The 20,634-nt window shown below is 29.5% G+C and overlaps 3 protein-coding genes across 5 annotated transcripts; all 3 read left to right on the forward strand.

Annotated features, from left to right (window-relative positions):
* Nucleotides 1-1,675: 1,675 nt before the first annotated feature.
* LOC125852854 (WAT1-related protein At1g68170-like) lies at nucleotides 1,676-8,809 on the forward strand. The gene is made up of 8 exons (XM_049532535.1): nucleotides 1,676-1,962; nucleotides 3,946-4,008; nucleotides 5,261-5,377; nucleotides 6,223-6,475; nucleotides 6,611-6,769; nucleotides 7,454-7,605; nucleotides 7,975-8,117; nucleotides 8,537-8,809. The coding sequence occupies exons 1-8, from the start codon at nucleotides 1,763-1,765 to the stop codon at nucleotides 8,572-8,574; spliced, it is 1,125 nt and encodes a 374-aa protein (XP_049388492.1). The 5' UTR covers nucleotides 1,676-1,762; the 3' UTR covers nucleotides 8,575-8,809.
* A 1,350-nt stretch (nucleotides 8,810-10,159) lies between these two features.
* On the forward strand, nucleotides 10,160-14,165 carry LOC125852849 (fibrillin-5, chloroplastic). Of its 3 annotated transcripts, none has more exons than XM_049532527.1 (7): nucleotides 10,160-10,463; nucleotides 11,602-11,717; nucleotides 12,079-12,201; nucleotides 12,366-12,464; nucleotides 12,569-12,613; nucleotides 13,573-13,646; nucleotides 13,815-14,165. In XM_049532527.1, exons 1-7 carry the CDS (start codon nucleotides 10,217-10,219, stop codon nucleotides 13,885-13,887), a joined length of 777 nt encoding a protein of 258 aa, XP_049388484.1. In that variant the 5' UTR covers nucleotides 10,160-10,216; the 3' UTR covers nucleotides 13,888-14,165. The 3 variants fall into 3 exon arrangements, with proteins under 3 accessions (XP_049388484.1, XP_049388485.1, XP_049388486.1); XM_049532528.1 differs by having other exon boundaries at nucleotides 13,573-13,630; XM_049532529.1 differs by lacking the exon at nucleotides 13,573-13,646 and having other exon boundaries at nucleotides 10,161-10,463.
* A 3,028-nt stretch (nucleotides 14,166-17,193) lies between these two features.
* Nucleotides 17,194-20,084, forward strand: LOC125852845 (actin-7-like). The gene is made up of 6 exons (XM_049532526.1): nucleotides 17,194-17,396; nucleotides 18,211-18,281; nucleotides 18,421-18,814; nucleotides 18,898-19,511; nucleotides 19,618-19,684; nucleotides 19,765-20,084. The coding sequence occupies exons 2-5, from the start codon at nucleotides 18,222-18,224 to the stop codon at nucleotides 19,681-19,683; spliced, it is 1,134 nt and encodes a 377-aa protein (XP_049388483.1). The 5' UTR covers nucleotides 17,194-17,396; nucleotides 18,211-18,221; the 3' UTR covers nucleotide 19,684; nucleotides 19,765-20,084.
* The last annotated feature ends 550 nt before the right edge of the window (nucleotides 20,085-20,634 follow it).

Consider the following 20,634-nt stretch of genomic DNA (forward strand, 5'->3'; position numbering starts at 1 on the left):
AATTAAATTATACACTTGATAAAATAAATATTTTTTATACGGAAAAATCCTTTTGACCAGAAAATTTCGTCAGAATGGTATTTTATCTATGTTATTTTACTCTTTTTTTTAACATATTTACCCTTTTAACTTTAATATTTTTTAACTAAACAATGAAAAAAAAAGATTAGTTTATTTTAAAATTAAAAAGATATTATAGACTTTTTAATTTTCTGACCAAATTTTCTGGCTATTTAGCATTATTCTTTTTATACTACTCTAGTAGATTATTTAAAATCTTTGGTATGTACTTTATTATATTAAATGGAGATTGATGATATACCTACTAGAGTAACAAAGCGCCATACCTAGTGTATTAGTTATGGGTTCGTTTATCAAGATGAACTTTTGTTATAGATCCTATATATGTATATTAATAAATCTACTGAATTCTAAATACAGATTCTGTACACAACAAATCAAATAAATTGTTATTGAATTATGAAATTAAATTCATAAAATTCAAATCATGCCTCTTAGATCAAGAGCGAAGCCCGGTAAAAGTAAGGGATTATTTGAATCCTCTTTGATTGAAAAAAATTATTTTGTATATACAGTCAAGGTTAAGCCATATATATATATATATATATGGTTATTTTTTAATATTTTAAATTTTCTTCGTGAAAATTCTGGTTCTGTTGTTGCATTATACTCCCTCCGTTTTAGAATAAGTGGTATTTTTAGCTTGAATATATCCTTTAATAAAATTACTCACACTACAACAATGGATTTTTTTTTTTTTGCATCTCTGAAAGTTGTAGAAACTCTAGATGTAATAACTTTAACTTGATTATCACCAAAAGAAAAATATAATGTATTAAATATCTCTTTTGATATAATGTCAGAAGTGATTTACTGGAGTCTCATACTTTGAATAAAATGCGTGAAAGAAAGAAGTGATTCTTTAATGGCTTAAAAACTCCATATATTAAAACAAAGATAATTTTAAAAGGAAAAAAAAATTATTAATTACATAAAATATCATTTATTTTAAAATAAAATTAAAAAAAATTTATTTATTTTGAAACGAAGGGACTACGTAACTAACTAATTAATTACTATACTTACTCCTAATTAACCTCGGGAAAGGGTAACATTTGCCGCCAGCAACGGCCGCCCTATGAGTCAATCAACTATAGAAAACATGTGTATTGAAGTATGGGAAATTAACCCAAAAAAATGATTTTTTTTCACCTGACATATTTAAGATTCTGTATACTTTTAATTTAAAATTTTAAAAAAAAATTTAAAAAAAAATTGTTATTTAAAATTTTGTATCAAATCAAAATAGGACAAACAAATTAAAACTTACCAGTAATAAAGGGTTATTAGAGATGGACAATACAAGGGAATGGAGTGACCCACCAAACATACATGTTTTGTGTATTCAAATAATTAAGCTTAGTGTAAAGATCCCTTTCGAAAAGACTAGTTATTCCACCATAAAACTTTTACTTATTAAATAATATAAAATAACAAAAAAAATTAATTAAATTAAAGTAGAATAAGACATGACTTGTCTACAAGGTGGTGCATGCATGCAAGAAAATTTTTTTTTTAAAAAAAAGTTAATATTGTGCTGCATGAACACGCAATTTCTCTAATAAAAAGGGTCAAACTATAGCTCATTTTTATACCATTAATTAGTACTCTCAAAAACAAATTCCACACTCTCCTTTTTTCTTCTTGTTCTAGTTTTGTGTGAATTAATTAGTAATATATAATGGCTTTAATTGAGAATTATACAGGTTTTGAAAGAGTGAAACATGTAGGAGCAATGACTTTGGCAGCAGTATTATTAGGAGGAAATATTGTATTGTCAAAAGTGGCAGCAGATGATGGAATGACTATGAGAGTTATGGTTGCTTATAGATGGATTTTTGCTACTGCATTTCTTGCTCCAATTGCTATTGTTGTTGAATGGTAAGTAATTATTATTATTTTCTTTCTTTCTTTCATCTTCTTGCTTTCATGTCGAGAAATGTCGTTCAGATAGTAAGAATCATTTATCTTCTTGTTTTCATTTCATATAAGAAATTAGAGACTTCTCACGTGTCACAGAGAGAGTCGTTCAGATGGTAAGCAGTCTGAGTTTGTAGGCCTTGTTATACGAATTCCACACATTCAGGGTCCTTATCAGGTTGATTTATATAGTGGTCCAGGAGTAGGACCTTCAGCTCTAAGGGTGTGTGGATTCGAGTGATCATCAAATGAGGAAAATGGTGGGAGCTCTTACGAGGGGTAAAAGAGATGGCAATAGGGTGTTTGGTTTCTAGGAAAATGTTTACTTATTTTCTCCATTTTGGTTGGTTAACTTTTAGAAATAGAAGTTTTTAAAAATGAGAAAAATGATTTTCCGTGAAAATAGAGAAAAGAAGTTTAACCAATGGCATTTTACACTGATTGCTTCTTTCTTATCCTTCAACACACATCTTCTTCACGACTTCACCTTCACCGTCCTGTAGCCCCCCATCTGCACCACCCCAGACCCCCAGATCTCTTTCAATACTATTTGTTAAGATTATATACAAATAATTTTTATTTATTTTTAACTAAACTTGCCCATTTGTGGTTAGTGCGTATATATATATATATATCATCCTATGAAATGTTTTATTTTACAACAATTTAAGTCATAATTAATAAAATGGGCATAAAGATAGCTTTAAGTACGATACTAATCATGCAAGAAAAACGTCAAGTAAAGTATGATATTCCCGTTGTTCCACTCCATGTGACACTATTAATATTTGAAAAGTTAAATGAGACTTTTGAGTGACCACAAATTTTTAAGAAATTTTGTATTTTATACTATAGCATTTTGACTTAATAGTATTTATTTTATGATATTTCTAAATATATAAATTTAATTTTAAAAAATCTGAAGATTCTAACAAAACTATTCAATATTTGTACTGACAAATAGAAGATACCTAGTAAAATAGTTAAGGTATAGCTACAATAAGAAGAAGAAAATTGAATAATTTGACCATTGATCGTACTGGACCTTACCGCATAAAATGAAACGGAGGGAATAATTGTTAAAGATAAACCAAAAGAAAAAAAAAAATTCTAAAACAATCTTTTCCAAGTAGAGAAAGTTTTAAAAGTAGTGGTACTTAACAGTACAAAATAAAAACTTATGGGTGTATATGTTCATATACATGACTTGTTGAGAAAAGAATATTTGCCCCTATCTTTTTGAGTTGTCTCTTTTGACCCCGTCAAGTCTATTATTTGCACTTTTAATTATTGCTCCACCATATTATGTTTGTCCTTTTTATTCTCTTTTTTTATTTTTTTTCAATTTCAAAATACTTATCTTTGTTCCTTTCTTTATTAGTGAAGATAAATGTATCTTTGATGACATGAGAGTTCTTGGAAGTCAATGAGATACTTTCTTCGTTTATTTAGGTCCGATTATATTCGATTCAAGTATTGTAGAGTCAATCTCTGAATACGATATTTCAACAAGATTTTTTTTTAATCCATAAGGGATTGCACCAAAGATCTATAATTAACGGTGATGGAATCCCAAACTATTCAATTAGATACTTTCTTTGATTTTCCACCTGGTATTTCAATAATTTTCATATTGAGACTCGATTAGTTCATAATTCACGCATTGCGCGAGATGATGCTTTCATAAAAAAATTACTCTTATAAACTTGAACTCAAACCTCGAATTAAGGATAAAAGGAAATCGAACCATCCTCACAACCCATGTTGGTGTCACCGAGATACTCACACTCCATTTACTCAATCTTATAGTATGATTTAGCTTTTAGTTTATTAAGCAGTAAGATTTTAAAAAATATTTTTGATTAGTATGTATATTTGTGAGTTACATTTCAAAATATTTTATTTTACAAGAATTAATTTTGGTTACTGTTTTTTTTTGGTTAGGAATAAGCGGCCAAAACTAACTTGGACAGTTATTGTGCAAGCATTTCTCTCAGGACTACTAGGGTAAGTAATATTCAACTATTGACTTTCAAATTATATTCGTTGTCCTGATTTATATGACATATTTTTTTTCATTAATTTAAAGTTTTTTTTATATTTATAAAATTTTATGTTCAGTCAAACTGTATCACATAAATTGAGAACGAGAAAGTAATAAAAGATAAACTATAAAGGAGATTAATATAGTTCATTCGAACTATGGGGGTCCAAATTAGTAACACCTTAATTAAGGCTCAAGCAATATATTTAATTAGAGTACTTATCTACAAAGTGCATCAATTTAAAACTATAAAATGGGGCTTAAATTAGTTCATAAAAAGAATAAATGATCAACTTAAAAAGGTGTTCAATCTATTTAGATAGGATAAAGATAAAATTAAAGATATCTTGGAAAAAACGTTTCATGTTTATTCCAATTCCCAAAAACATTGTCACTAACTAATTATGATGTCCATTCAGTTTACTTACACTTTTTCCAAGAATATATCTGCATATGATATTTTATTTTATTTAAAACAAAACTCATTATATAACACGAATATTTAAAAAGATACAATTGTTACTACTTCCTCCGTCCCTATTTAGTTGTCCACTTTAGAAATGACACACATATTAAGGCAACAATGATTAGCATAGTGAAGTTACAATTTTGCCCTTATTAATTATGATTCCAAAATAAATTTATTCAAGATAACTAATCAATGTTGGGGGAAGTTAAATTTTCAAGAAGTTTAAATGAGGGTATAATAGGAAATTTTTTTTTGTCCTTTCTTGATTTGTCAAAATGGACAAGTAAATAGGGACATCTAAAAGAGGAAATATGGACAAGTAAATAGGGACGGAGGNAAAAAAAACTCATTATATAACACGAATATTTAAAAAAATACAATTATTATATTTTTAATACAATTGTTACTATCATTTAAGTATCATGTTATATCCACTTGATATAATTCGTTGCAACTTTTTTCAAGATTCTCTTAATTAGTATCGTTTTGGATAGGCATAATTTAATGCCCAATATGGCTATACTTTTTGTACGTTAAAAAATGTTTTTTTAAATCGTTTTCTAATGTTTAATTAAAGAATGTGACATATGATTATAGTAATCCTGTGAGTACGACCACAATTAGTATTATTTATTACTATACATAATAATTTTGATACGCAAAGGTATATATATGTTTGTTTTTTGTTAATTAGAAGAAGAAATTAGAGATAAAAAATTGATGTGATAAAATTGTTGTTATTTCAGGGGTTCATTATTTTCGATTTTATTTTATACAAGTGTGATAATGACATCTGCAACATTTGCAACTGCAATTTACAATCTTATCCCAGCAATGACTTTTGTTATAGCAGTCCTTCTAAGGTATATTTATTTACTTTATTATTATGTTATTCTTTTTTGTGTGTGTAAATTCTCAACATTCAAAGGAGGAGGACAAAAGTACCTTAATAATTCGTAAATCGAGATCGGCTATTCTCCGATAGCACCTTAATTACACATTCATCAATTGTGATCATGAGGGTATAAAACTTTTTTTCCACATTTTGACGATAGCGACCACTAACAAGATGATCAAATAAATCAAGCATAAGTTAAAGCATAGGCAGAGCTAGGAAAAGGGTTCAATTGCTTCCATTTACCCAAAAATTATACTGTGCTAACAGAGTAAAAAGAAAAATCTAGATTATAAATAAATTTTTAAATCCCTTAAGCATAAGAGGAAATTCTAGTTAGTGATAGAGGAGGTTTGAAAGTTAAGTTTAAATTAATTCGATTTCGATGTTGAAGGTTGTTGTGAATTTATTTATATAAATTTATGATTATGTCACTAATGACGTGATACATTATTGTTTTTTTCCTTCCTTTAGGTTTAAATTAACTCTATTTTGATATTGAATGTTGTTGTGAATCTATTTATCTAAATTTATGATTGTGTCACTAATGACGTGAAATGTTATTATTTTTTCCCTTCCTTTAAGTTTAAATTAATTTGATTTCGATATTGAATGTTGTTGTAAATCTATTTATATAAATTTATGATTCTGTTACTAATGACGTGAAATTTTATTATTTTTTCCCTTCCTTCAAGTTTAAATTAACTCGATTGCGATGTTGAATGTTGTTATGAATCTATTTATATAAATCTCAGATTCTGTCACTGACAACGTGAATTGCTTTTTTTTTTCCTTCCTTAAAATGTTCATTAGGTTTGAGAATTTATCATTTGATAAAGTAAGTGGAAAAGCAAAGGTAATGGGGACAATGATATGTGTTGGTGGAGCAATGTTATTGACATTATACAAAGGAATAGAGGTTCATATGTGGCCTATCAAAATTGATTTGCTACATCATGATAATGAAGCAACAACACATAAGAAGTTAGTTGGTGGCACTTTTGCTATAGGAATTGTACTGGCTGTCACCTCTTGCATTTGTTATTCACTATGGATAGTATTATTGGTAAGTATACTATATACTTCATTTTACCAAACACCAATAAAATGAGTGGAATGAATTTCTTTAGCATGATTTGTTTGCAATTATATGGATGTTTGACTAATTATTGTTGTTTTTTGTTTGATCAAATGTCAATAGGCTAAGGTAAGTAAAAACTATCCATGTCACTACTCAAGCACAGCATTGATGAGCCTAATGGGATCCATTCAGTCAGTCCTATTTGCACTATGCTTTGACAGACAAGTATCTCAATGGAGGCTTGGTTGGGACAGAAGATTATTTGTTGTTCTCTATCTTGTAAGTCATCAATGTTAATTAACTTATCAACACCATCATATTCGGTGTAGTCCTACCAGAGAGGCATGAGAAATAGAATGTACACAAATTTTGTCGTACCCTTTATGTGGTAGAGAGGTTATTTCCAGTAGACACTCGGTTCAACAAGGCATGACCAAAAACAGGCTAGAAAGCAAATAATGACAATAAAGTAGCAAGATAAACACATTTAGTGTAATTTCACCAGTGGAGTCTGTAGACCGAATTTATGCGACCTTATCCCTATCTTTGTGGGGTAGACACCAGTAAAATATCACTATTTTCGCACTGAAAATGTATAGTGGCTTTTACCACCGATATTTTGATTCGATCAGTGAAAAAGGAATAAATAACAGTGTTTTTTTCACATGGAAAAACTTAGGACGCTTCTCGGTATTTCAATGAGAATTTGTTTCTCACCATGTGTTTGCTGAATGAATTGGTTCGAGAAAATGGGTGGGAAAATCATTTTTGTAACACAATTTTTCATTGATTCGCAATGGAAAGAACCCCTATTTCTAGTAGTGAGAGAGGTTGTATACGATAGACCTTCGACACGACGACTTATGAACATCAATATATATATGTATAATAAAATGTTTATGTTATTCGACAATTTGTTAAAACTATGGTTGTTGATTATATTTAGTTCCTTTTTTTATGCAGGGAACTTTAGGATCTGGAATTGTGGTGATTTTAATGACATGGTGCTCTCAGAAAAGAGGCCCTCTATTTGTCTCTGTCTTCAACCCTCTAATCCTTCTTTTTGTGGCACTAGCTAGCTCATTGTTTCTTAATGAGACCCTATATCTAGGAAGGTAATTATTCAATTCTTTTTTTAAAAAAAAAAACTCCTATTTATTTTTAAGTTTGATATTTCAAGTTGTAGTTAATCTTCATAAGTAAAACATAGATGTTAAAATCATGATATATTATGAAAATTGCTTGAATATATAGTATCAACATACTTATAGGTGGTATAAATGACATCTAGTCGTAACACTTTGTAGTTGTCGTGTATACTCAGTGTATAACAAATGTATACATAATAATTGTATACAGATTATACATTGATTATACACTATATACTGGTTATTTTTTTATCGCAGACATTGTTTGAATTGTTGTACAGTGTAAAAATCCTTTGATAAATCTTCTTACTGGCTTAAGTTGTTGGTTATGGACAGTATATTAGGTGGATTGCTTATAATAATGGGGTTGTATGTGGTGCTATGGGGAAAAGGAAAAGACATGAAGGCTTCAAAGGCTATTATATTATCCAAAGGAGCCTTGCAGAAAAATGATTTAGAAGCTCCTAATCAAAATCAAGGTAACATTAATTAACTTTATTTTTATTAATTTAATTGTCTAATCTTTACATGTTTTGGTTGAATACATAAATTCTTTCATATAGTGAGAATAATAATACAATTGTAGTCTTGTCTATCATCTCAAAAGTATGAAGCCCATAATTTCTTTTATGACAATAATTGTAAAACATAGCTAACAACTAAGTAATTTATGAACAATCCCTTAGTTATATGACATGAAAATCATAGTTCATTCTTTACTCTTTTTCAACTTCTTGTTAATCTATCTGAAACAACCTCTCTGCCACTTCCAAGATAGTGGTAAGGTCTGCGATTCTGTGTACACTTAACCATTTTCAGACTCCACTTTGTGCGATTACACTGAATATGTTATTGTTGTTGTTTCAACTTCTTGTTAATGAGACTTTATCTTATGTAGGCACTTCTTCAACAATAAAGCAAGGCTTGACCCAATAGGAGTTGGAATGTGTTTGTGGGCTATTTCTTGCACAAAGTTAGGACTACCAACAGGCCCAACACCATGCAAATCAAGAAAAAAAAAGAGTTCCAACTTTGCCATTTGATATAAATGTGGAACTATCAATATATATATTACATATATAGCCACCTTAATGATAATCGTAACATGTAGGTAATATGTGTACCCCATTAGTGGGCATTCCAAAAAAATTAGTATACATAATGATCATCATTGATAAGCCTTCCAAAGTTTAATTTTGTAAATTAGGAATTTAATTTACTTGATTTTAGTAGAAATTGTTGGGTGATCCCAAATATTGAGCGGTAAATGTGTTTAATATGCATTATCAAACGCTTGGAACATATGCCTCACAAAACTAAGCCCCACAAAGTGTTTTGTCAAAATCATATCTTGAGGCGAGTCCCAAAAAGTATTTTAAAAATAGAGCCATGTATAATGATTGTAATTTAGGAGGCAGTACAACTATTGGTCATAAATGCATTCATATGGAAGATAATTTTATTTATTTATATTACCTTAAAGGGAAATTGGAAATTAGACCACATATAAGTGATAAACTTCCATAGAGATAAGCATTTGTGTGAAAATGACTTGATTTTAACCTTTTTGTTTATCTCTATTAGTTCATCACCAAGTGTATGGAACAATCTGAACCAAACAAATTGGTCCTCCAAATTATATTACTATCCTAGAAGTTACTAATTTGGAACCTTTTTATTTTGAAAATCCCTTGGGTGGGTGGGTGGGGAATAATAACAAATTATCACAGAAGATTTAAAGAGACTTGTCAAGTTTAAAAATTAAAAATATGTATTGGTCACAGTTAAACAAGGATGTAGCTGGCACAGTGTTTAATACTTGGGAAATTCAAAACTCAGATAAGAGAAAAAAACAGATCCAATTGTTTAAATTTAACGTGAATTATTAGTTTTATTTCTAAATTATTGTCAATCTTAAAAATACACGTTATTTGACTAACTAAAGTTAATACACTCCGATCTTGCAACATGAGTGAAATACCCTCTAAATTTTCACCAAGTTTAGATATGTTTTCAACACTTCTCTTGCCGTTTTATTAAGAGTCCCTTGTTTGTACAAGAATTTTAAACCACTTGCTATGCCATGTAGTAGATCGGGGTGTATCTAAGTTTAGTTTATCAAGTACAGAGGTGTTTTAAAGGATATCAATAGTTCGAAGACGAAACTAATAATTTACGTCAAGTTTAAAAGTGTTTACAATAATTCTCTCTATATTAAATGTTATTTACTTCATTTTTTTTAAATAAAAAAGTTACTACCTTTTTATATTTTGAAATAATTTAATTTAAAAAATTTCTTTTTAAAATATTATGTCAAAACAAATAATATCATATAAATTGAAACAGAAAAGTAAGATCAACCCTTAGATACATGTATTTGTGAAAAATTATTATAAAATAAAATAATTAAAATATGCACACTAGACACCACTATAATATTTTTTTTTTCAAAAAAATAAAATAGAATAAAATCAAAATTGGTATGTCAAACATAACCACAAGGACAAGATAGACATCTCTCATGTTTCTTCATAAAAAGGCCTAAAATTAATAAGAAAAGCAAACTCAACATAGAGAGATGGCCACAAAGGCTTTAATTCAGCCTCAAATCAGAGTTTCATATCTGTCTCCTCCATTGCCAAATACCATTGAAATGATGATAAGAAATAATATTATTAATTCTCCAAGAAATTTTAACAAGATTTCAAGATTTGTGCAACAAAGAACCATTTTTGCTGCTTCTGAACAACAACAGCAAAGTAATGTTGAGGTTTCACATTCAACTTCTTCCCAAGTCAAGATTCAACTTTATGATGCCCTACAAGGTAATATAATATTGCTTTCATTTTTCATTCACTTATCTTTCTATCTTTAGTCGGGGGCGGAGCTAGTCAGAGTTCAGGGATTTATCCAAATTTTTAGGTAAAATATTATAATGTTTATATATGGTAGATGTTGACTCTTGTTAATTTTTTCGTATATTTAAACTTTTATGTTTTGATTTTTTTTAGTAAAAATTTTGATTCTGTCGTGACTGCCTTTTAAGCCCCTCCCTCTGCACCTCTGCTTCTCTATCTCTATGTTTAGGGCTTGAGCTAGTTGTCTTGTGTAGTATTTTAAGGATTGTTTAGTACGCGAGATAAAAATAATAATTTTGACTTGAAATATTGGTAAATGTTGGAAATATTTTATTTCATTATTTGTATTAAATGGTGGGATTATATGTACAAAGTTTTCTTTATTTATTAATGGGCTAGGAGCCCTATTTTAATTTTAAAAAATAAAATAAAATGATGAGATTACACTGCTATATAGAAAGTAGAATAAAATAATTTAATGAAATATTCTTACTTATTTTATCTCACGTTTTGAACAACTCCTTACATTATTAACTTTAGGCATAATATGTACATGGATATCTGTTGAATTTATTACTAATTTTTATTTAGATATTCAAATTATGATCTATTTCAATTGAGCATTTGAATACATGATAAAATATTTTTATTCAACATTTTTGAGTCAATTTTGAAAAAGATTTTGTGCATATTTTCAAGCATAATATGTACATGGATATCTGTTGAATTTATTACTAATTTTTATTTAGATATTCAAATTATGATCTATTTCAATTGAGCATTTGAATACATGATAAAATATTTTTATTCGACATTTTTGAGTCAATTTTGAAAAAGATTTTGTGCATATTTTCAAGCATTCATTAAGTAACTAAGTTAAACACTTAAAATATATTAATTTCTTTTATTATACACATTAGCCTCAATAAGTTGTAAAAAATTCATACTTATTCCAATTGATATGTATAATTAAAAAATGAGACATATTTTATATAATTAATTTATTTACTAAATAACACTTGAGAACAGACACAACTTTTTCAAAATATAAGCATACTATTAATACATATATATTCTTATTTTGTTTGTTGAAAATATTGTTTAGGAATTAACAGAGGAATTTTTGGAGTATCATCAGACAAGAAATTTGAAATAGAAGAGCTAGTGAAGCAATTGGAATCTCAAAATCCAACTTTTGAACCAACCTTATCTCTAGATAAGGTGATGTGGTATTGTGCCATACCATTATACTTCCTCTGTTATAATTTATGTGGCATTTTTTTAAATTTTTCGAGAATCAGAAATTTGCGTATGAAATCTTCAAATTTTTTGAAATAAAATTTATATATTTGTAAACTATATACAAAATATTATTAATCACAATAATTGACAGTTCAAAATATTTAAAAATACATGAAAAAATTACGATCAAAGATAGACTTGTTTAAATCTCAAAATCTGAAATGTGTCACGTAAATTGAGACGAAGGAAGTATTATTTTAATTTAATTTTATTTATTTTACAGTTGAATTAAATGTTGCATATTTCTGATTTAGAATAAATGATTTTGGTATATGAGTAGGTGGCTGGAAATTGGAAGCTTATATACAGTACAATAAGTATTTTAGGATCAAAAAGAACAAAATTAGGATTGAGAGATTTTATCACACTTGGGGATTTATATCAGAATATTGATATTTCTCAGGTATTCTATTTTTATTTAAGATCACAAGATTTAATTATTTTATTTTTTAAAACTTTGCATATAGTTAAATTAAAACATATAAAATGAAACAAAGGGAGTATTACGTATTTTTTATTTTTTCATATTTCGACTAATTTCAAATATTTTATTGATGATAAATGGAGGGAAAAGCTGTGAATGTGATTAAGTTTAATGCCAGAGGATTAAGTTTATTAAGTGGAGAGTTAATGATTGAAGCTTCCTTCAAAATTGCATCAAAATCAGTTAAGATTTCTCTCCTTTTATATTATTTTTTTAAGAATATATAATTTTGTTAATTTCATATTCCTGATTTTTTTTTAATTTGATTTTTATTTTTCAATTGTAGAGAGTTGACATTTTCTACAATAATTCTGGAATTACACCAGACCAGGTATGGATTAATTATGTTTCCTGCATTGCAAAAAGTTATTATTCGAGCTCATTCGATCAAGAAATAAGTTATTTCGATATTAGTTATTTTAGAATTGTTATTTTATTTGCAGTATAGAATAGAAATAACATTATAGTCTCAACCATACATAAAATGAACTCATCTTAAAATTAAACGGGAGATTAGTTATCCTTTATACCAAACGTGCCTTAAGTGTAAAAATAAAACTATCTATGTCCAAAATTTATTTCTTCTCTTAAATGAAATTGATAAAGCAAATAGTTTAACAAAGAACATGCACATGTGATTATGTCAGGCTAAAAGTAGATCTAAAGAATATATTAGGATTTTTTTCAGTACTTTTTCATGTAATCTTTAGTTTTTAGAATTAATTAGTTTCATAAATTCTACTGCTAGATCACACATGTTTTTTGGGAAAAAAGATAAATATACCCCAAATTATCGTAAATGGTATGTACATATCCTCCGTCATACTTTTGGGACATTGATGTCCCTGCACTCCAAAAACTAGAACATATATATCCTTTATACTAACGGACATACACATGCCATAATCTTATCCACCGACCTGACATTTATTAAATATTGGATTGATGGATAAGATTGAGTCACGTGTCCCTATTTAGACTTCCGTTAGAGTGAAGGGCATATATGCTCTAGTTTTTGGACGGCAGGGGCACCACTGTCCCAAAATTATAACGGAGGTATCTGCATAACATTTACGATAGTTCGGGGTATATTTATCCTTTTTTCCATGTATTTTGAAGAAATTCTTCTGTTGTTTTTCATTTATACTCTTTAACTATAATTTCGTACTTAAAAAAACGATTGAATCCCTCAGGTTTTTTAATTAAAAAACAAGTTAATTTTCTAGTAAGTCCATCAATTTAGTAGTGTTATATATATTGATTTAGTTTGTGTGTTTTTGTTTGGTACAGTTAATGAATGTGTTTCAGAAAAACTACAGTCTTCTTCTTGGCATCTTCAACCCAGAAGGTTGGCTTGAGATTACGTATCCTTTTATGAATCGAATAAACGAAAGCAATCACTAATATTTGTATTAAAGTAGACAGTCTATATCATATACCATTTGGGGTGCAATTCTTTCTTATCAGATACTGTTAACGCAGAATATTTTGTACACCATACTGTTAAAATATCCTTAATCTTGAAAATGTAGATATGTTGATGAGAATTTGAGGATAGGCAGAGATGACAAGGGCAACGTTTTTGTCTTGGAGAGGGTTAATTAATTAATTCCCAATTTATTTATATGTAAATTTCAATACATATATCAAGTTTTGTTCTTCATAGCCCATCAATTTTTCATCAATCACATATTATATTGATAATTTTGTAACGTCATAGAAGGAGCTGTTTTTTCCTACCTAAGTCTTATATGGTCTTTTTTTTATACGCTCCGGATGATTGACGGAAGAAACACCAACTATGTCCTGAACTTCTCGCTCCTATCGATTGGTTGATGAAAATAGACTACTGACTATCGGAGATATTCGTGTTACTTCGTCTACATTAGATTGTACACAAATGCGTGAGTTATATCAAATACTCAATAAATTATAGACCACTTCAAATCTTTGTTTTCAAGAGGAATAATCAACTCCGCAAATATCGCTCTAGGCTTTCATCAATTTTCACCCTTTTGTCCAACAAGTTTCACAATGAATATATAGTCGTTATCTATCATAAAGTTACATAATATAACACATGATAGTACCAAAACTTAGTTTGAGCAAACGCCTCACAAAATCTAGGCTTTGAGTCTTAAATAGTTCCTTTTGATTCTTTGGTGGAAATCTAATAAGAAATAATAAGTGTTAAATTATCTAATCCTTCATCAATTGCAATTCGAATACATGGTGAAAAATATTATCTTTGGGTTAGGATTGAACCTAGGTTGTTTCCTCCTTCAAAATGCTCTCAAAAAAGTGCAAAAATGTCATATTTTTTCTATCTAAATTTCATTGGACTTCTGTCGAATGCTAAGAAACCTCATCCTATAATTTATTGCTTTGTTATTTTTCCGTGCTTTTCTATTATCGATCACTTTTCCTTTTCATAGCTATCTAGCCTCTATTCAACCGATAATAGTTTAAAAGTCACAGGAGGACACATTTTTATTCTTCTTATATGATATTCATCCTTAAATTCAATTTGGATCAAGACTCAAATGAAGAAAACTCTTAATTTTAAAATTTGACTCACTTGTAAATCGACTATATATCAACATATTTATACATGTCTCAACAACAACCCTACTTAAAAAGGGTTCAACACACAACCACTAACATACTCAAGCACAAAATGCCAACATTAAAAATTTTATAATTGTATTACATGTCTCAACTGTTTCATCTATCCTCGAACAAGTAAGATATTTGATTTTTACGTCCTGCTCAGATTTCCAGATATCAAGTAGCCTTCTCAATTGGATGGTTACTTCACGTAACTTTCATCACAAAAATATCTTTAATTCAAAGCTTACAAGCACATTTATCTGTTATGACTACATAAATCTAATCGTAATACAATATATCATCAAACTTATATTTCTTATTTATCAAATCACATGACTAGGATCGTGAAGTATTGTGTATACTTTATTAATAAATCAATAAAATATAATTACACATAAAATAGAATGAAAGGAATATTTTTCAAATCTTAATAGAGTAAAAAAGTTAAACTAAAAAAAAAAAAAAAGTCAATGTGGAAAGGGAGTAGAAGAATCAACGGCTGAGATTAAATCTAACACGTCAAAAGAAGGTGCTTGGAAGGTTGTCAAATGACAGATCATATACAACTCCTAATAATAATGGTTGAAATTATTCCTACAGGCTACACCTATAAAACTATTTAAATAATTGGACAAAACAAATAAAAATTTAAAAAGTTTCTATTTTTAGACTTTACAAAATTCACAAAATATTTTATAGTTGTCATTCAATAATGAGTTCCCTTGCTTTCTCACTTTTAATTATTAAATTAGAATTAGCAAGTTTCCTTTTATTGATATCTTATTTAATTATTAAAAAATGTGGTGTAGTGAGCGCAATTTTTTTTTTTATTATATAGTTATAGATCTCGAGTTCGAATATTGAATATGAAAGATTTATTGGTAGAAAGTGTTTTCCAATGAATGATGCCCTACACACATGAATTTAAATTAATCAGACTCAAATACGTATACTAGACATCGGATGAAAAAATTTAAAATATATATTTCATTTTAGGGTTTCTTTTTGATAGTTAAATATTTCGAGTTAATTTCTTATATAATCATCTACTTATTGAAAAGATTTCATTAAAATTATTTTTTATTTTTTCTCCTCTAAATAATCATTCAAGTACAAAGTTTTGGTTTTGCACTATTTTTTAACATACTCGTTACAAAATTCAAATAAAGTTAGGACTAAATATTATATTAATAAAATATCATAATAAATGTCATTTCAGCAAATAAAATGAATTATTTTATATTTGACAAATATTTTGAACGATTTGAAGTTAATGTTAGAAATTATTGTAACATCTCAACATGAACCTTAAATGCTGAAAAATAATATTCCTTGAAAATTTTCTTGCATATGCTTAAATTTTAACCTTTTTTACAAAAAATAATTTAAGATGCATAAGCATTCATACCCTTCACAAATACATTTTTGATGATTGTATACCAGATAAATTAGGCATTAAAAAGCTTATACGAACATCTTTTCGCACAAAAGAAGAAGCATGTGAAATTTTGGGAAGAAAAAGTTGTTTGTATTTCAAGAGTTGAATTGTGTTAAATTTTTATGACAAATCTGATTCATTCAAATCATTTTAGACTTGACAAAAGTTTTTAAAAGGGATAGAAACAGATGCATTTGAGAGTCGTTTGGTAAAATATATAAAAAATACTAATATTTCATGAAGTGTATTAATAATGCTGAAATCAATTATTTTAGGATAATTTCTTATCCACTATTTGATTTGGTGTATGAAAGTCAGTTCCATCTTTAACAATGCATATCCATATGTTAATAGCCCATGTATTATCAATACAATAATTTGTTATATATATGTAGGCTATAACTTCATAAAATACATATATTATATTTTGTTTAATACATTTTATAAAATGACCCCTTGATCAAATTAGACCGGGCTAAGATTCAAACATGAAAAATAAATGCATTTAATAAATGAAATCTAAATGATGAATTTAACTTATAAGACCTTGGTATTTAATGATGATTTTTTCAAAATATAGCATTATTTTGTATTATCTATCAAGAAAAAAATAATAATAAAAAAAGAAAATTCACCTATTCTTATAATTCCTTAAATTAACTAGTCCAACAATTACTACTATAATTTTTGTACCATATAATATGATATATGATTGAAAAAGCTTGTCCTTTTTGAAAACTTTAGCATCTTAAAGTTGAAGGCAAATTTGTCATTTTGGTGTTGTTGCACTTTTAAATTTCAAAATTCAAAAATTCCTATCCAAATATTTACTGCAGTAATTAATTATTTTCATTAAAAAAGAAAAAAAATATTTTTTTGAAAAACAAATTTAAATTCAAAACCCTCTTTTTCTTTTTGTATATAATATGCTTCCCCTAGAGTCTTAAGATTCCTCATTTTGTATTTCTCCATTTCCTCAAACAGAGTCTTCGAAGCCGCCGGCCATAATCTCCGGTTGCTTTGCAAAATCTCCGGCGACCACTTTCCGATCTCCTCTCAGTTCCCGGTAAGTCAAGATCTGGTCTTTCTTATCCTCTTTTTTTTTTTTTTTTTGATTTTTTGATGGATTAAGCTATTTGAAAATGTCAAGAAAATTGTGAGATGCATGTCTGGTTTATGTTTTGAGATCTATGAAAGTGGTAAAAGAGATAGAATTTGTTTATGTGAAATGGGTATTTTTTATTTCTTGGATTGACTAGTTAGATGTAGTGAATCTTGGGTAATTGAAGGTTGAGCTAATATAATTCTGGATCTGATGAAGTGGATCTATTTTGAGGTTGATCTGCTATGGATTTACCTTGATCTACTGTTTGATTATAGTTCAAATGGTTTTGAATGGTGTTCTGTAGCTCTCTTGTGGTGATTGATGAATAAATCTTGTTAAATAAAAGAAGAAAAAAGCTTTCTTTTTGTTGGAACTGAAATTGATTATGTCCTTTTGGCTTTCTGATTACTTTATATATCAATGAGATGTAGCTTAGTTGAAAATGAGTGTGGAGTGATTGAGGGGTTTTGCTTTTATGATTTTTTGTCTCCGATTGGATTTGAGGAGAAGCTAAGTTATAGAGCGAGAAGTATGCGATGTAGTGTCATTTGGATTTGCTGGATTGATAGGTGAAGCATAGAGTTTTAAGATATTTTCACTTTGGATTTCCCTCTTATCTATATTGGGATGTCAATTGAGAAGTATGCAATGTATTGTCAATTTGATATGATTGATTGATAGGTTAAACACCCGAGGTTTAAGATACATCTACTTATCTTGCTGACTACGGTATCTGGATTTGGATTGCTTATTAATCCGTTGTTTGTATTGGCAGTTGAATAGAAAATGGCTGACGGTGAGGATATTCAGCCCCTTGTTTGTGACAATGGAACTGGAATGGTGAAGGTCAGTTCTTATTTTTTTTACTTTTATGGTTTTCAATGACGGAGTCATGATAGTTGAACACTTCATTTGAAATGTATTTTGTTATATTCTTGACATGTTTCTGATTTTTTTGGTGAATAATTTGATTGTATAAATGTAGGCTGGATTTGCTGGTGATGATGCTCCTAGAGCAGTGTTCCCTAGCATTGTTGGTCGTCCTCGTCACACTGGTGTTATGGTTGGAATGGGACAGAAGGATGCATATGTTGGTGATGAAGCTCAATCCAAGAGGGGTATCTTGACCTTGAAATACCCAATTGAACATGGTATTGTCAGCAACTGGGATGATATGGAGAAGATCTGGCATCATACTTTCTACAATGAGCTTCGTGTTGCCCCTGAGGAGCACCCTGTTCTGCTCACTGAAGCACCTCTCAACCCTAAGGCCAACAGAGAGAAAATGACCCAGATTATGTTTGAGACCTTCAACGTTCCGGCTATGTATGTTGCTATTCAGGCTGTGCTTTCCTTGTATGCTAGTGGTCGTACAACTGGTTAGTATTAGTCCTCTCATGGTCCAAATCTTCCCTTGTTGGAAAGTTGTTTTTGATCTGACATTATGAGTGTCTTTTGACAGGTATTGTGTTGGACTCTGGTGATGGTGTGAGTCACACTGTCCCTATCTATGAGGGTTATGCTTTGCCACATGCCATTCTTCGTTTGGATCTTGCTGGCCGTGATTTAACTGATAACCTGATGAAGATCCTCACCGAGAGAGGTTACATGTTCACCACCACTGCTGAACGGGAAATTGTCCGTGACATGAAGGAAAAGCTTGCCTATGTGGCTCTTGACTATGAGCAGGAGATTGAAACTGCCAGGAGCAGCTCCTCCATTGAAAAGAACTATGAATTGCCTGATGGACAAGTTATTACCATTGGTGCTGAGAGGTTCCGTTGCCCCGAGGTCCTCTTCCAGCCATCCATGATTGGTATGGAAGCTGCAGGTATCCATGAGACTACCTACAACTCTATTATGAAGTGTGATGTTGATATCAGGAAGGACCTCTACGGTAACATTGTGCTCAGTGGTGGCTCAACCATGTTCCCTGGTATTGCTGATCGTATGAGCAAGGAAATCACTGCCTTGGCTCCCAGCAGCATGAAGATTAAGGTTGTTGCTCCACCGGAGAGAAAGTACAGTGTCTGGATTGGAGGATCCATCCTTGCATCACTAAGCACCTTCCAGCAGGCAAGCCTTTGTTTTTTTAATCTTCTCTTGCATATACTTTTCCCATTTTAAACTGCATTTTGTAATATGTTTGTTGCTAACTTAAACTTGTTCTGTTCTTAATCAGATGTGGATTTCAAAGGGCGAGTACGATGAGTCTGGTCCATCCATTGTCCACAGGAAGTGTTTCTAAGGTGCTGCTGCTATTTTTACTTATGTTCACGAGTTACTTTTTATGTTCTTCCTGCTAAAGCTATTATGTTATCATCCACAGTGAACTCGGGTCTGCTGAAAGGCAAGTCTTTGAGATGGGGCTATGAAAGAAGGGCAATTAAAAACATTGTACTACTGCTGATACTATTTCATGTTTCCAGTGCAAGCCTCTTTTGTCTGGAGATATCCCTTCTTGAATTTGAACTTGAACTTGAACTCTTAGGTTGTTTGTAGTTGCGGAGAGTGATTGTGTTGTTGTTTATTATTTTGTTGGGGTTTTATGTTTCATTTTCTTTGTTTTGCTATCCTATGGTACCTTTTTTTTAAAAAAATCTTGGGAACAAATATGTCGATATTTATTGAATGAGAATTTTTGTAGTATTTTCAGACTTTGAAAATCAGCTTTGTAGTTTATGTGGATGATGTGGGGATTAAATTTTCTGTGGTAAAGTGTTATTTTCATATCTGTTCGTCGTTTATTGCAGTTGATGTTTGTCCTATTCTTCATTGCGTTTTTTTCTTAAAGCCAAAGGACTTTTTCATATCTAGGGTTTGAATTCAAAACCTCTGGTTATGTGAAAAGTGAAAAGCTCATCCACTGTACTACATCCTTTATGGCGTTTTTGGCCAAACGTGGGATGCTACAAAGCTTTGCCATAACACATGTGTGGTCTCATTTGAATTTGGGAGGGAATTAATTGAGTTTGGCATTTGTTTGTGATGGGACAAACTGGCCATATGGATAATTCATTTCTTGTTTGGCCAATGTTTTTTCAATTATAACAATTTCTCCACTTTTGAATTTTGGGACCAGTGTCATTATACTTCGAGAAGGAATTATAACCAAAATAATAATAATAATAATAATTAATAAATGAAAAAGACAAATTATTATGCTACAAATCTTATTGCCTATTAATTTGTGGTTGAA

The sequence above is a fragment of the Solanum stenotomum genome, unplaced genomic scaffold, assembly GCF_019186545.1.
Source record: "Solanum stenotomum isolate F172 unplaced genomic scaffold, ASM1918654v1 scaffold6190, whole genome shotgun sequence".
NCBI lineage: Eukaryota > Viridiplantae > Streptophyta > Magnoliopsida > Solanales > Solanaceae > Solanum > Solanum stenotomum.